This window comes from Centruroides sculpturatus, unplaced genomic scaffold (genome assembly GCF_000671375.1).
Source record: "Centruroides sculpturatus isolate CEXI.00-Female unplaced genomic scaffold, Cexi_2.0 scaffold25, whole genome shotgun sequence".
Lineage (NCBI taxonomy): Eukaryota > Metazoa > Arthropoda > Arachnida > Scorpiones > Buthidae > Centruroides > Centruroides sculpturatus.
Genome location: NW_019384428.1, coordinates 1,243,204 through 1,262,095, shown reverse-complemented (window position 1 = coordinate 1,262,095; position 18,892 = coordinate 1,243,204). Strand labels below are relative to the sequence as shown.

At 24.0% G+C, this 18,892-nt stretch overlaps 1 protein-coding gene across 2 annotated transcripts in view; it reads right to left on the bottom strand.

Moving 5' to 3' along the window:
* Positions 1 to 17,747, bottom strand: part of LOC111619657 — a 126,462-nt gene extending 108,715 nt beyond the window's left edge. For both annotated transcript variants that reach the window (XM_023361423.1, XM_023361422.1), the window contains exons 1-2: positions 17,601 to 17,747; positions 16,029 to 16,127 (exon numbers count right to left, since the gene is read on the bottom strand). In XM_023361423.1, the coding sequence (XP_023217191.1) occupies positions 16,029 to 16,120 (92 nt within the window). In that variant the 5' untranslated portion in view covers positions 16,121 to 16,127; positions 17,601 to 17,747. The remainder of the gene's footprint in view (positions 1 to 16,028; positions 16,128 to 17,600) is intronic.
* Positions 17,748 to 18,892: the final 1,145 nt, after the last annotated feature.

The window sequence follows — 18,892 nt, the reverse complement described above, 5'->3', positions numbered from 1 at the left end:
TTAATTAAACATATATATAATAAAATCTATTAATTAAAAAATTAAAAAACTATTGGAGGTCGTTTTTGACATCAGAAACTACCTTTAAATAACTTTACCAAAGTAAAATCTGTGCACTAGAACTTTAGAACGATGAATGAAATTTGATTAAAAAAATCCCATAAGAAACAATTAAGCATTAGTCGTGCGTCATTAAAGGTAGATTAAAATCGTGATAAAATTTTTTTAAAAAATTTGGAGACTTAAAAAACATCCAAAAATCAAAAAAAAAAAAATTCAGAGGGTTCAAAAGACAGTTTGTTTTGTAATACTATGTAACCTGCCCGAGTTATCTCAGGTCCGGACGTTAAGCGGGTTAATAAACAAATAACATTATACTAATCACTAGTCTATTCGATGCATTACAAATTTGGTGTTAGCCTTGGCCCTCAGCATCAGAATTTTGAAGTGAAGGGGCGATACTACGTAACAGTTTTATTAAAGGGAGCGACAATTTGTTAGAGGTTGAGATACACTGTTCTAGAATGTTTATGATGAAACTAGAAGGAAATTTTGAAAACAAACTCAATATTAAAACTAAGACCTTCTTGAACAATCCACAGTCACATAGTATAACTAATTGATTGATAATGAGTTATTCATTAATAAAATGTAATTTTAGATTTGTTGTTTAAGAATTTTTTAGATTACTAGTTTAAATTTCATTCCTAAAGCTTCTGAGGGATCCAAGACCCATATCACCTCCCATAAGTAGCCCCAGACTTTACCTAAATTCATTTGTACCATTTCCAGCAAGTGAGTCAAATTTTATGTGGGACACTATATAATAGGTTTTAGATTTGCAATTCTCATGCTTTTTAGAATTACTTTTACTATACATAATAATTAGTTTTTTTTAATATAAATGGAATTATAATGTCTTAAAATCAGTAATTTTTACAGTTTTTAATATTTTATTATTAAATAAATTCTAATAAGTTTAAAATTTTTCTATTTAAGTCAAAATAAAATATAAAGTTTTCAAAAAGAAAATGAACAAAAAGTTATCATGAGTAGTTTTAATTCAATACTTCAATTTTATTGTAAATTAATATTATTTTTAATCATAGATTAATATCTGTAGGTTAAAGATGCAGTTGCTGTTTGTGAATTTTTTGCTTGGTTAGAAAAGGAAATAGCTATGAATGAAGTGACAGAATTATCAGCGGCAGCAAAGTTGGAAGAATTTAGGAAGTAAATTATATTAAACAACTAAAAATAGTTAAAAATAAATTTATATAATTTTTGTTTAACATTACAATAAGTTAATGAAATTTCATTGTCATAAACATAAGATCTCTTTGGTATAACTTTCAGTAATCAGTAATAAATAATTTCCTAAGTATATATATATATGTGTGTGTGTGTGTGTGTATATATATATATATAAATCTTGCACGTCCGTACTTGCCTCGCTGGAATCGAGTAAAAAATTCCACAAATTATAATCGTAAAAGTGATTGAGATACTCGTATGTAATCTTACACCCTCGACTATAGGACACATTGATGCAATACTGTATTCTTTAATTTACTTGTGAAAAACTCCCAAAACTTAAATAATTGCATAAAAATTAATAGGCGTAATTATTTGCCTCCTTTACTTTCTTGAAAAATTTTATGCGGACTCCCATGATGTATATATCGTATATATAAATTTATATCATCATCAGAGTCTAAAGAATAAAAATCTGTTTAAAAATGATGTCAAATATTATGAATGAAGATTAACTTATAATTTTTAGAGATATCACAATATTTCCTCAAACATCTGAATAACCTTAAAGATAATATAATATTAATTTATTTAGAATGTATTTTAAATAGCAGCAGCTTATCTGAACAATTTACGTGAAACGACAAAATTTTATAATGAAAATTCGAAAATTTATTACTAAATTAATTTCGTTAATTTATAAAATTAAGTTTAAAAATAATAAAACTGTTTAAAAAATTAATAATAATACTATATCAAAATACTTATACTACCTGTGCACAAATGATAGTCTTTTAAAAATATACGTGATCAAAAAATGATCATTTAAGATTTTTTATCTTTGCAATATTATCAGAAATCTTTGTTTAAATGTAAAGATTTCACTCAAACATAATTCATATTAATTTAAGTATATAATAAGATAAATTATTAATTATAATAGTTTGTTACATATTTAAATTATTTTAAAATTATAAAAATCTGAATATTAAAAAAACTTCTAAATTTTATTCCAAATTTGAAACAAATACATTTTGACCAAAAATAACGAGAAATATCGTCGTTTATATATCACTATCTTAACTTGTAGCCATATTTTTCTATCGGCATTATTTAATTTTCCTACTCCAATTTCCTAATTTAATTGAAATAATGAATATTGAATTCTTGTACTTTTTCATGACATACGATATATTTCTAATTTAAAAAATAAAAATTTTGTCCATACAATGTTTTTGACATTTTTAAGAATTGTTAGATTCAGCATGCATCCTCATTCAAAACATTCTGAATTCATTTTTAAAAATTTTAAATTGAAGAACAATAGATAAATTTATTTTATTAATTTTGTTTTTTTTTTCGATATTAAACATTTAACCAAATTTTAAATTATTTTATCATCATTCGATACTGAAATTACTTTATAAAATTTTTCTCTATTAATTTAGTCTTACGTCAGATATCAAATTTAATAGGCTAATTTATAAAATAAAACTATTAGATAAAAAATTTCGATTAACACCAAATTAACGTATTCTTGTTTAAAAACTTGATTATTTTAATTAAATAATCCATTTTTATTAAGTTGATACTTTAGTAATTTATTGTAATTACTAAAAGATCAATTTAAAAGATTGAATCATGTGTAAAATCAAATGTTTAGGATCAAATTTGTACATATCATAATCGAGAGACTTATTGTAAAATTGATTGTTTCAGTTTAAAGCATTATTCAAAGCCATTATAAAATCTATAAACCAAAAATTTTAGTACAGATCAATACTTGAAATCAATAAAAATTGTTACTGATTCGTTAAAGTTATAATTCATATATTAATAATAAAATAATTTCCTATAGCAGGTTTCATTTATAAATCAATTTTTCTGAAAATAAATTTATTTTTTTTAATTATATTACTCTACCAGTAGTTTTAATATCAAGATGTATTTCTTGTTTATAGTAATTTATATTAAATCATTTGAATGTGTATCCTCTAGGAATTCAGTTTTAACTTATATAATAAACCCTAAATAATAAAATTCAATGATTTGTAATAAATTTCATTATTATATATCAATAGAATGTCTTTAGAGCCATATTAAACATTTCTTTTAGTATAGATGAAAGAAAACTAAACAAAATGTCCACCCCAGTGTGTCGTTTTTATCTATTCGAATAAAAACCAATATATAATTAGCGATTTCTTGAACAGAAAATCTCTCTCTCTATTTATTTCCCATTTACTTCTAACTTATTCGAATTTAAAAAACAAATAAAGATTACCTTTGTATTATTTTGATCATCAAATAAATTTTCTAAATTATCTTTTATTTCCCGAATTTTTGAGCGATTATTTAAACTTTGTAAATCTTTACGATAAATAAGAAAAATTTCCTGTTTGTACAGTACATATGATATCTATTTACGTTATATTATAATCACATTACGTTCAATTTAAAATACAAAGTATCCGAAAATTATCTGTACAACTGCCTGTTATAATAGATAATCAACAAGTGTTAAAATTCCCGCATTGTGTTATTTTACAGAGAATCTTTCTTTAAACGGTTTTTTGTGATTGGCTATTCTTCGATGAATCCACAGTGATCTCCAATACCTATCTGGACTTGTTGCAAAACTTTGCCTATCCACAACCGAAAAAATTGCATTCACGTATTATTTTTTAGCAAGATCACACACTGCTGCATTGGCTTTCAGCGTCTGCGATGTGGATTCTACCTTATGATTTGGCCTTGATGTGGAAATTCTGTAGTGTACAGTACATGACAGCATTTGGAGAAGCGACTGAATGTCTAGCGAATCACTAATGATGCACATATTTAATGTTTATAATATTGTTACTTTAATAGAAGAAACTTTGGAATGTATTTTCCAAAGTTAACAAATTTTAAAAGTTTAAAAAAAAAGTTTGGAATGTATTTTCCAAAATTTTTAGAATACAGATTCTAAAAATTCTTTTTTAATAATCCTACGTGTATCATCATAAACTTCATTAAAAGTTAAAATTGTACAGATAATTTTCGAACACCCTGTAATCATAAATTTTTCGAAAACAAACCTAACTTGTCCACTGAAAATAGTTTAAAAATGTAAGCAGTAACTGAAAAACTGATTTTAAAAAAAGTAGATACTTTAATTAACAACTCGATTTATGATTTTTCGTACTGAATGTGAATTTATATATATGTTATACACCTATATACATATATCAATATATTCTATTCTATTAGACACTTATTTGCGTTTTACGTTGTATTTGTTCATTATTTTATAAGTACATTTTGAATCAAACTTCCAATTTCAATAAATAGAAGCAACAAAATTTTTATCACATCAAAGATTTCCTTTTCAAAATATTGAATTATACATAGAAAGGAAAATTAGAAACAGAAAAAAATTCCATTAGTTTATCTTCATGTATAATTTGGTGCAACCTGTGTAAATTTAAAGTGATCAAAAATATTTATGTATTGATAGTTATCATGGATATAGCATATATATTTTAAAAGATAATTTCAAATTGTGTTAAACTATGTTACAAGAATTTAAAAAACTTTAAAAAATTGAATTAAATTCTGCATTAAGTTTCTTAAACTTTATTACAAGTATTTCGTTATTCTTCTTAAATATTTTCATTAAAGGTAGACATTCCAGATTATATTAAATTTTAAAAAGCTATCCAAAAATATTGAGTAAATCATGGTAAGATGCCTAGAGATTGTTTCTTCAAATAATACTCAGTAGAACAAGCCACTGGTCAGTTTAATGGTGACTAATCTGACTATTCTTAACGTTCTTATGTTTCATTATTTTTCGAATAGTTGCCAATTTTTCGTTAAAAATAAGTTTGTTTTTCATCTCTATATAAATTTTTTGTGACATTTACATTTATACGAAAGGTTCCGAAATTCGAACATATTTATGAGATATTTCGGTTTTATGTGAAAGTATAGATTTAGTTGGTTGTATTGTAGTCAAAACCAGGGCTATCCTTAATAATTTTACTCTAAAACATAGTAATATGCTCTCTCCCATATGGTTTGGGTGAGATGCATATAGGATTTAAGGGAGAAATGCATATTTTTCTGAAATTTTTTATTATGAACTTAATTAAAATTATTAATTTTAGATGCCTAGTGAATACAAAAGAAGGGAAAATGGTGCCAATAGAGGAAAATGGTCCGAACAGGACTTAGTTCTTTCAGCTTAAGCAATACATAGGCAACTAATCATCTAAATTATTATCAAGCAAAGAATTTAACATTCCATATCGCATTCTTCGCAGAATAAAGATAGTAATTTAGCAAACAGATCAAATTCAATGTTAGGAACCCAAAATAAAAAAATGACATATAATTGTCACAAAATCAAGACTAGTAAAGCCGATTGGATTCGATGCGCAATGTGAAAAAATAGTCATGAAACATGTACAGTACAATGTACGGTATGTTACAAAAGTATAACGAATGTGAAAAGTACACAAAGCGCAAAATGTTGATGAAATTAAGTATTAAATAAAATAGATATCTCACATTTAAGCATTATGCAACTCTCTCGGAGATATGGGATAAATGTTCAAAACGGACAAGTATCATTTTGTTACTCCCTCTATGTTACGTCGAGATTTTAATTTTGTTCACTATTGTTAAAAGATAACACTTAGCTTATATACGTTATATATTTACTTCTTCTGAAGCCCACAGTTAAGCGACTTATATGCGTTGATAAAAACTATAGGCGTCTCACCCGATTTTACCCTATATATATCATGATATACAGTATAATTTTATTGAGAATTTATGAAAAAATTTTTGTTAAGGTTTCAAGAAATTCCTGCAAATACTAACATTTTAATATGATATCATATTATTACCTGTAAAACATCAAGTTAAAACATGTTTTACTTTAGTCAATTGTTAATTTAATTCATATTTAGATCGATGAATTGCTCTCAATCTTGATAATTTTGTTAAATGAACCAAACTAAATGCTGAATCAGTGAAAGTAGAAGATCGCAGATTAGTCTAGAATTCGTCATTCAAAGGAATAAAACTCATTATTAGATGACCATATAAACAGTTAAATAAGAACAAAATTAAACGTGTAAAAGCACAGCATGTAGTTAATTATAGAATGTTTTTTATTTCTTGTATATCTAACTATTTTGTTATATCATAGGTATGGCAATAACTTACTTCCACTTATTGAAGGACCACCCTAATCTATTGATTTTGTTATTTAGCGGATCTTTCTATTTTATTACTACTAGTGAGACTATGTTCAAAATTGCATATCGTGTTATATTATAGAACAGGATGAACATTTTTAAACAGCAGGTCAAATAAAATGTCGAAGATACACGCGAGCCAGTTTTTTTTAGTTTTCCGTGATTTATAGAATTATTTTTTAGATTAACAAAACGGCATATAATGAAAACATTGTCTTAAACAATTTTATGATATTTACTGTAATATGTATACAAGCTTGTACATATAATTAATTTTATTAATAAGAAAACAAAATACAAATTTAAGATATTCCGTTTAGTATATATTTTTATTTTTTTTATTTATTTCTCAAAAAGACACTGTTGCCAGGTTGGCCTATAAATTTGAAAACGTTAATGTACCATATTATCCGTATTCACGGAACGAAAGTGGCTCGCAAGTTCTTCTCACTCCTGTTATAGAATGAACTGCTAGCTGATTAATGCTTAAAAATGCTCTAAAATTAAATTTCTTTAGAAAGACTTCTTTTCAGTAAAACAGTAAAATGTTATTGATAGTGAACGAAAAATTTAATCAAAAGAATGTTGGAAGGAAAAAACTCTAGAACTATTACTTTCGATTGTGTTAAAGATGAAAAATATTAAAACAAAGATCATATTTTTAGTTACATATTACTATAATGATTCATTACTTTGAAAATTATATAACAAATAGCCTACGTAAATAACTAAAAAACGTCAATAGTTAAATTTCGCTAGGTCACACAAGTAATTTTCCAGCGTATCGTTAGAATATGACTGTATAATTACATAAAAACTGGAAAGACAATAATAATTCTTTATATCCTGCTTTACTGTATTTCATGACCATACTATCGAAAAATTATAACAATTCGATAATATTCATTTACATGGCTCTTTTAATAAATGATTTTATTTTATATAGTTTAATATCCCTAGTTTCAGTGACTAAAATTNAACTCAATATCTCAAGATATGTCTTTAATTATTAGACAAAAGCTAAATGCATTAAAATTAAATTTTATTTCAAAGTATTATCCTTTTCCTAATTACTTTATTAAATTTTTACAATAATATGTATTACAGGCTACTCATATTTTAAGCAGTTTATGAGTACTCTTAATGAGATATTAATTATTGCTTTTTTAAATCAATTTTTGACCTTATGACCAATTTTGCTTCACACTACTTAAAAATGATCAAATATTTAAAAGAGAGTTGAGAATGATAGCTGATATAATCTCATACTTTTACATATTTTAAATTAAAATAACTAATAATTGATGTAAAATTTTTAGAATGACATCGAAAAATGATTATTTAATCTTTTAAACGAGAATTTGAAATGATAAAATTATTTAAGATAAATACATCTAAGGTATAACAAATAAAATTAAATTTAAACCATTGTCATAATTTCGCTGCAATTACGGCCTTTTGAAAATGAAAATAGTTTAAATAAATTTCGAAATCACATTTTTTGTAAATGCTTAATTATTATAACGAGTAATTATTTAATCATAATCTTAATTTATTTAATTTAAAATATATGTTCTCCAACTCAAATTAGTGGCTTGCTGCCCCTGTACATCATACATTTTTTTTATAACAAAAGAGCCATGTCGGTCATCTATATATCTCCGTTCAGGGGAAATTTTTAAATTGAAATAACTTGCGATTTCCTGCCGAAAGTGAAAGTTCATATATATAGTTAATCGGGGCCTACTGCTCTTATGCTTCTTTCCATATCTGGTCTGAAATTTCATCTGTATAACATCATTCTTGCGATTAAAAAAAGACGAACAGACAGACAGACAAACAGACAGACTACAGCGGAAATTTATAGATCTACAATTTCAAAATTTCAGCCCAATTTATTATCCGACTTTGTAATATTTTTAATAAAATAAATTAATTCACACAATATTATACAGCATTGAAAAAACAGAAAAAATTCTGTATCTGCTAGTAACAATATTTTGTAAATTTGATTATACATTAAAAAATCTTTAAAGTTTACTCTTTTCTGTTATTTAACATTGACATTAGGATGTTCAACGTTACTATTTAATACTTAGAAAGTTTTTTAATATTCATAAAATTAACTTGATTTGTTGCTTCTTTTTACTGGGAAACAAAATAAATCAAAATGCGCTAATTAAAAAGTTATATTAACTTAAATATATTTTTATTGAAAAAACGAGTTTAATTAAATTAATTATATTGTAGAATCTCTAAGGCTAAAAATTTAATGAAATTATTCCTTTTAGCAAAATAGTTAAATCAAGATAAATGAATAATACATAAATAAATGATAATTACAAAATTACACTAGGATTATAGTTTTCCTAGCAATCAATGAAATCAAACTGAATAATTAATAAAATTAATATTTGTCAACATTAAATTCTACATCTTACTACTTTATATATGAATAAAATATGACTTTATATAAATAGAGAAAAGCAATAAGTTAAGAACTAAAATCTAATATTAAAGTAAAGAAAATTTCTTTGAAAAAGAAACTATTAATATATGTCTGCGCAATCTAATTTTAAGAAATGCATATAAATGATATTTTGATATAGTACAAACGACATTTCATTCGGTTTACATGAAAAATGACTGCTTGAACAATTTATATATACTAATGATTCTCTTTAACAATGACAATTCCTAATTCTAATCGGACTTCAATTTTTTGTTTTACTCAAATAATAGATCTGCAGTAAGATAAATAGATCTTCAATGCAAGTCTACTACTAAACTATTATGTTTATTAAAATAGTTCAAATAAATTTACAAAAATAAGTTTTGTTTTATTTTCATGTTTTGGCATATTTGAATTTTTTAACAGAAAATTTCTACATTTATAATAGAAAAATAAGAAAAGAAAAACGTCNCATATTATCCGTATTCACGGAACGAAAGTGGCTCGCAAGTTCTTCTCACTCCTGTTATAGAATGAACTGCTAGCTGATTAATGCTTAAAAATGCTCTAAAATTAAATATACTAATGATTCTCTTTAACAATGACAATTCCTAATTCTAATCGGACTTCAATTTTTTGTTTTACTCAAATAATAGATCTGCAGTAAGATAAATAGATCTTCAATGCAAGTCTACTACTAAACTATTATGTTTATTAAAATAGTTCAAATAAATTTACAAAAATAAGTTTTGTTTTATTTTCATGTTTTGGCATATTTGAATTTTTTAACAGAAAATTTCTACATTTATAATAGAAAAATAAGAAAAGAAAAACGTCAGAATATAGATAACAATTAAAATCGAATTGTTTAAAAACAAAACTCGATAAAAATTCTGTGTTATAAGGAGCTTGACAAAACTTCATAAATAAGGATATGAATGAGTATGAAATTGCATTAAAATAATTTTATAAGTGACATTGTTGATGAAAAGCCATTCGTGAAATTTAAGTAATTTAAAGATATATGATTTTAATATTGCTGAGTAATTTGCAATTTTTTTAATATTTTCTTACTTCAACTATCTAATTGCACTGAAATAATTTTAATATCATATGCAGTTTCAATTATGATGTAGATCCAGTATTTATATGTTATTTTAAATTTTATGATAAAATGATTTTGGCTTTATAATAAACATATAAACTATAAAACGTTTTTTGTTTTTTGTATGGTTATTATATTATATTCAAATTATTTTATAAATATTCTGAAATAATTTGAAAATGTTAGCAATTTTCATAGAATAGTTTTTTTCTTTCGTAATATGTTTATAAATATAAACTAATTCAAACAGTATTTTTATTACATAAAAATTTTAAATATTCAAAATTGTTTGAATCTATTTAATTTTGTATCATATCTTTTCAATTCCTTCAAGACACGGAAAAGAATATTAAAAAACAAAAATTGTTAAATTTATTACAAGAAAACAGCCTACAGAATAATCATTAATTTCCATAATAAATTATTTCCAGTATATTTAATTGAACAATAATATTTGAAAAAAATACAAAACTTTCTGAAGATATATATTACTAATAAAATATTTTTTTGAGAATTTCAAAAAAATTAATTAAAAATAATCTCTTTATNTTAGATTCAGCATGCATCCTCATTCAAAACATTCTGAATTCATTTTTAAAAATTTTAAATTGAAGAACAATAGATAAATTTATTTTATTAATTTTGTTTTTTTTTTCGATATTAAACATTTAACCAAATTTTAAATTATTTTATCATCATTCGATACTGAAATTACTTTATAAAATTTTTCTCTATTAATTTAGTCTTACGTCAGATATCAAATTTAATAGGCTAATTTATAAAATAAAACTATTAGATAAAAAATTTCGATTAACACCAAATTAACGTATTCTTGTTTAAAAACTTGATTATTTTAATTAAATAATCCATTTTTATTAAGTTGATACTTTAGTAATTTATTGTAATTACTAAAAGATCAATTTAAAAGATTGAATCATGTGTAAAATCAAATGTTTAGGATCAAATTTGTACATATCATAATCGAGAGACTTATTGTAAAATTGATTGTTTCAGTTTAAAGCATTATTCAAAGCCATTATAAAATCTATAAACCAAAAATTTTAGTACAGATCAATACTTGAAATCAATAAAAATTGTTACTGATTCGTTAAAGTTATAATTCATATATTAATAATAAAATAATTTCCTATAGCAGGTTTCATTTATAAATCAATTTTTCTGAAAATAAATTTATTTTTTTTAATTATATTACTCTACCAGTAGTTTTAATATCAAGATGTATTTCTTGTTTATAGTAATTTATATTAAATCATTTGAATGTGTATCCTCTAGGAATTCAGTTTTAACTTATATAATAAACCCTAAATAATAAAATTCAATGATTTGTAATAAATTTCATTATTATATATCAATAGAATGTCTTTAGAGCCATATTAAACATTTCTTTTAGTATAGATGAAAGAAAACTAAACAAAATGTCCACCCCAGTGTGTCGTTTTTATCTATTCGAATAAAAACCAATATATAATTAGCGATTTCTTGAACAGAAAATCTCTCTCTCTATTTATTTCCCATTTACTTCTAACTTATTCGAATTTAAAAAACAAATAAAGATTACCTTTGTATTATTTTGATCATCAAATAAATTTTCTAAATTATCTTTTATTTCCCGAATTTTTGAGCGATTATTTAAACTTTGTAAATCTTTACGATAAATAAGAAAAATTTCCTGTTTGTACAGTACATATGATATCTATTTACGTTATATTATAATCACATTACGTTCAATTTAAAATACAAAGTATCCGAAAATTATCTGTACAACTGCCTGTTATAATAGATAATCAACAAGTGTTAAAATTCCCGCATTGTGTTATTTTACAGAGAATCTTTCTTTAAACGGTTTTTTGTGATTGGCTATTCTTCGATGAATCCACAGTGATCTCCAATACCTATCTGGACTTGTTGCAAAACTTTGCCTATCCACAACCGAAAAAATTGCATTCACGTATTATTTTTTAGCAAGATCACACACTGCTGCATTGGCTTTCAGCGTCTGCGATGTGGATTCTACCTTATGATTTGGCCTTGATGTGGAAATTCTGTAGTGTACAGTACATGACAGCATTTGGAGAAGCGACTGAATGTCTAGCGAATCACTAATGATGCACATATTTAATGTTTATAATATTGTTACTTTAATAGAAGAAACTTTGGAATGTATTTTCCAAAGTTAACAAATTTTAAAAGTTTAAAAAAAAAGTTTGGAATGTATTTTCCAAAATTTTTAGAATACAGATTCTAAAAATTCTTTTTTAATAATCCTACGTGTATCATCATAAACTTCATTAAAAGTTAAAATTGTACAGATAATTTTCGAACACCCTGTAATCATAAATTTTTCGAAAACAAACCTAACTTGTCCACTGAAAATAGTTTAAAAATGTAAGCAGTAACTGAAAAACTGATTTTAAAAAAAGTAGATACTTTAATTAACAACTCGATTTATGATTTTTCGTACTGAATGTGAATTTATATATATGTTATACACCTATATACATATATCAATATATTCTATTCTATTAGACACTTATTTGCGTTTTACGTTGTATTTGTTCATTATTTTATAAGTACATTTTGAATCAAACTTCCAATTTCAATAAATAGAAGCAACAAAATTTTTATCACATCAAAGATTTCCTTTTCAAAATATTGAATTATACATAGAAAGGAAAATTAGAAACAGAAAAAAATTCCATTAGTTTATCTTCATGTATAATTTGGTGCAACCTGTGTAAATTTAAAGTGATCAAAAATATTTATGTATTGATAGTTATCATGGATATAGCATATATATTTTAAAAGATAATTTCAAATTGTGTTAAACTATGTTACAAGAATTTAAAAAACTTTAAAAAATTGAATTAAATTCTGCATTAAGTTTCTTAAACTTTATTACAAGTATTTCGTTATTCTTCTTAAATATTTTCATTAAAGGTAGACATTCCAGATTATATTAAATTTTAAAAAGCTATCCAAAAATATTGAGTAAATCATGGTAAGATGCCTAGAGATTGTTTCTTCAAATAATACTCAGTAGAACAAGCCACTGGTCAGTTTAATGGTGACTAATCTGACTATTCTTAACGTTCTTATGTTTCATTATTTTTCGAATAGTTGCCAATTTTTCGTTAAAAATAAGTTTGTTTTTCATCTCTATATAAATTTTTTGTGACATTTACATTTATACGAAAGGTTCCGAAATTCGAACATATTTATGAGATATTTCGGTTTTATGTGAAAGTATAGATTTAGTTGGTTGTATTGTAGTCAAAACCAGGGCTATCCTTAATAATTTTACTCTAAAACATAGTAATATGCTCTCTCCCATATGGTTTGGGTGAGATGCATATAGGATTTAAGGGAGAAATGCATATTTTTCTGAAATTTTTTATTATGAACTTAATTAAAATTATTAATTTTAGATGCCTAGTGAATACAAAAGAAGGGAAAATGGTGCCAATAGAGGAAAATGGTCCGAACAGGACTTAGTTCTTTCAGCTTAAGCAATACATAGGCAACTAATCATCTAAATTATTATCAAGCAAAGAATTTAACATTCCATATCGCATTCTTCGCAGAATAAAGATAGTAATTTAGCAAACAGATCAAATTCAATGTTAGGAACCCAAAATAAAAAAATGACATATAATTGTCACAAAATCAAGACTAGTAAAGCCGATTGGATTCGATGCGCAATGTGAAAAAATAGTCATGAAACATGTACAGTACAATGTACGGTATGTTACAAAAGTATAACGAATGTGAAAAGTACACAAAGCGCAAAATGTTGATGAAATTAAGTATTAAATAAAATAGATATCTCACATTTAAGCATTATGCAACTCTCTCGGAGATATGGGATAAATGTTCAAAACGGACAAGTATCATTTTGTTACTCCCTCTATGTTACGTCGAGATTTTAATTTTGTTCACTATTGTTAAAAGATAACACTTAGCTTATATACGTTATATATTTACTTCTTCTGAAGCCCACAGTTAAGCGACTTATATGCGTTGATAAAAACTATAGGCGTCTCACCCGATTTTACCCTATATATATCATGATATACAGTATAATTTTATTGAGAATTTATGAAAAAATTTTTGTTAAGGTTTCAAGAAATTCCTGCAAATACTAACATTTTAATATGATATCATATTATTACCTGTAAAACATCAAGTTAAAACATGTTTTACTTTAGTCAATTGTTAATTTAATTCATATTTAGATCGATGAATTGCTCTCAATCTTGATAATTTTGTTAAATGAACCAAACTAAATGCTGAATCAGTGAAAGTAGAAGATCGCAGATTAGTCTAGAATTCGTCATTCAAAGGAATAAAACTCATTATTAGATGACCATATAAACAGTTAAATAAGAACAAAATTAAACGTGTAAAAGCACAGCATGTAGTTAATTATAGAATGTTTTTTATTTCTTGTATATCTAACTATTTTGTTATATCATAGGTATGGCAATAACTTACTTCCACTTATTGAAGGACCACCCTAATCTATTGATTTTGTTATTTAGCGGATCTTTCTATTTTATTACTACTAGTGAGACTATGTTCAAAATTGCATATCGTGTTATATTATAGAACAGGATGAACATTTTTAAACAGCAGGTCAAATAAAATGTCGAAGATACACGCGAGCCAGTTTTTTTTAGTTTTCCGTGATTTATAGAATTATTTTTTAGATTAACAAAACGGCATATAATGAAAACATTGTCTTAAACAATTTTATGATATTTACTGTAATATGTATACAAGCTTGTACATATAATTAATTTTATTAATAAGAAAACAAAATACAAATTTAAGATATTCCGTTTAGTATATATTTTTATTTTTTTTATTTATTTCTCAAAAAGACACTGTTGCCAGGTTGGCCTATAAATTTGAAAACGTTAATGTACCATATTATCCGTATTCACGGAACGAAAGTGGCTCGCAAGTTCTTCTCACTCCTGTTATAGAATGAACTGCTAGCTGATTAATGCTTAAAAATGCTCTAAAATTAAATTTCTTTAGAAAGACTTCTTTTCAGTAAAACAGTAAAATGTTATTGATAGTGAACGAAAAATTTAATCAAAAGAATGTTGGAAGGAAAAAACTCTAGAACTATTACTTTCGATTGTGTTAAAGATGAAAAATATTAAAACAAAGATCATATTTTTAGTTACATATTACTATAATGATTCATTACTTTGAAAATTATATAACAAATAGCCTACGTAAATAACTAAAAAACGTCAATAGTTAAATTTCGCTAGGTCACACAAGTAATTTTCCAGCGTATCGTTAGAATATGACTGTATAATTACATAAAAACTGGAAAGACAATAATAATTCTTTATATCCTGCTTTACTGTATTTCATGACCATACTATCGAAAAATTATAACAATTCGATAATATTCATTTACATGGCTCTTTTAATAAATGATTTTATTTTATATAGTTTAATATCCCTAGTTTCAGTGACTAAAATTTATAAAATATTTTACTTTTAAAATAAACATTAAAAAGTTGCAAATTATATATAGTTAAAATAAACAAATTGATGTTTATTTTAATCATAAACTCATAACAATAAATTCAATTAAAACATATAAAATTATACCAAAAAAAATTTAATATAAAATTTTCAGTTTTAAAATTTGAAGAAATAATTTAATTCAATTGTATTCAAAATTAAAAATAAACAGTAAAAATTGTATTTTATGTAGGATAAGTTTTTAAAATTCTGTTAATCATAATAATAATAATAAATTTTGTTAATTTGAGTTTAAGCAAACAAAGTTAAAAAGTCATGTAGAAACGCAAAAATTTTGAAAATAAACTTCTGAAACATTATGATTAGAAACGTATGAGTTTTATAGAGTATTAATTTTAAAAATATAAATAATTCCACAAAAATATTTTAAAGAACATTTCACCTGAATATATTAGTTAAAATATCAAACGGTTTCTTTTTAGTTGAATGCTCAGTATTTCTTATAGATACACTTTCTTGATTAGTTTGATGCATTATCAGCCTAGAAAGAAAAAAAAAATTGACATTCGTTTTATAAATCTTTTCTTACTTAATTATAATTGAAAATGTTTATAGTAATTTATCTTTCATTTAAAGATTTCCAGTTGGTTGAATAACTAAACCGCCAAATAGATAAATGACAAAAGGAAATTATAGAATGGCAAGTGACAATAAAATCAATTCATGTTTTACCAATATCGACTATGATTTATGTTACAATGTCGATAAACTCACAATTTTATAAGCATCATTTCATTCGTATCCGGTTCCAAATATTTAAACTTTTTTAAGAGATGATAAAATGAAAAATAAAAGATTAATCATTTTAAATTGAATTTCATTTCATCCATTTTTATTTTTTAACAAACCAAGACAATGAAAATAATAAAAACTTAATTTTTTAACATAGGTACACAATACACACACAGACATATATATATATATATAGAGCCTTGTGTGTGTGTGTGTGTGTGTGTGTGTGTGTGTGTGTGTGTGTGTGTGTGTGTGTTTAATATTTGGCAGATTTATTTGTAACATTTACAAACATTATTCATTATTTCATATTTTTTCCAACTTCCACATATACGGACGACACACTTTAAAACTATTAATAATTAATTGATACTTATAAACCGAATAAACTAAATTTAATTGCAGCACTTAAACTACTGTATAAACAGATATTATTTGGCTGCTATATTTTAGGTTTAAAATTGTAATCTTTTAAATTTTAATTCGAAAATTTATTTTAAGTTATCTTAAAAATTTTTTATATGAAAAAGTATATTTATTTGATAAAACTTGTATTGGAATTTAATAAGGTAAATGTTTAAAACAAAAATAACAATGTTATTTAAAATAAAATCTATAGAATAATTAAGATTTACAATTAGTACTTTATAAGATGTCTTCTGTATAAATTATTTAAGTAATCTTTATTGTTAATATAAAATTATATTTATTTATTAATACTAAAAACATAAGATTAGTATTGTTGTTATTGTTATTTTACTATAAAAACGGCATGAGAAATTAGATAAATTTATTCACTGTACGGGATGCCAGGTGTACTTCAAATCCAGTCTATTCAAGAATAGCATTTTAATGAAAGCTTTACCAAACAGCAGCGCAAAATTATTAAGTTACTCATTTCTGGATATTAATTATGATCTAATAAACTCTACCTTAAAATGTTATTTTTAGAATTAATTTTATATCACAAACAGCTTAAACAGCAATTTTTGTATTAACAATATCGTACTTTTTCTTAATATTTCAATATATAGGTTATACTAAATGCAATCATATTAGATTTTAAAACATATAGGCATATATACTGTATTATATTTATGAATTAAGGGCGAATTTTTCGTAAGGAAATTATTAACAACAAAACATTACTTTTTTTGATAAAAGGCTTAGCTTTAAGGATGAAATTTGTAGAAAGAAATCAAACTGACATCCGATTATTTACCTGGTATTATATTCGGCGAGTTCCTATTGAATTTATATTCCAACATGGAAGTGGTTCGAGGAACACCGTCATTTCTAAAAGGCGAGAGATAACCAAACGATGCTCTTCGTTCAGATGCTAGACGATCGTCTGCCTAAAACAGCAATCAGCGCCTTCTACCGACGATAAGTGCTGATGACGTCACTTATCAAAGTGGATTTTTTTTTCTTTTAAAAATTCAGTAATAAAAAAATAAAAATATTTTAAAATGTTCATCTAATTGGAGTTCTATTATTTCGGAATAAAGCACACATATGTATATAGTTTATTATTATTATTATTTCAATTCTAATAATTTCCTATTTAATTTTAAATTTTCCTTTTAGATAGATATAAAAGTTTTATAATCATTTAAAAAATCTTTAATAATATATTTTTCGAAATTATTTCCTATAAAAATTTGATTTTTATTTCAATTTTTTAAGTAAAATTATAATTGATATTATTGAAATTTTGATTTCGTAGTGATTTCTAATTATTTTGAATTAATCTAATTATGTTATTATTTCGAGATTATGGTTTTTATATACTATGTTAATTATCAATTAAAATTGAAACGAATCCTGATAATTTAAAGGTTTTAAATTTAAGCAAAAAAGCTTTTAAAACATAAGAAAAATTATCAAATTTTTTTGTTTCGTCTATTAATTAATAGATATATTTCAAATAGGTTTTTAATGTCCGCTTTTAGATAATCTCCCTTTTCCTTAAATGTGTTGTTCTGTGATATTTTTAATACTGATGTAATGTAACTGCTATATTTTAATTATTTATTATTGTCATTTCAAATCGTGTAATATTAATTTATTTAATATTCTTTCACATCAATTTTTTTTCATTCAAATGGACTTATATACTTCAATTAATAATATATTTTATTCTATTTCTTTAGTTAAGAGACATTAAATCAATCTTAAATTAATGTATAGTTGTACAGATATTAAATGTATAATATGTATAAAACTTAGTTCTAAAAAATATTATGATATGATCAATAATTTTATTTTTTTTATAAACATTGGTTATTTCATTATATGTTAATAGTTATTTTACATTTTATAATTAAAAATTATTTATATGTTTATGTGATTAATTCATTCTAATAGATATAAATTATTAGATTATTAGAGATTATTAGATATAAATTAATCATTATTATTATAAGGTTTATACGTTTAGAAGTTATTGTTATTTTATCCCAAAATATTTCACTAAAATAAATTTATATGTGATTGTGTATAGAAATAAGTATG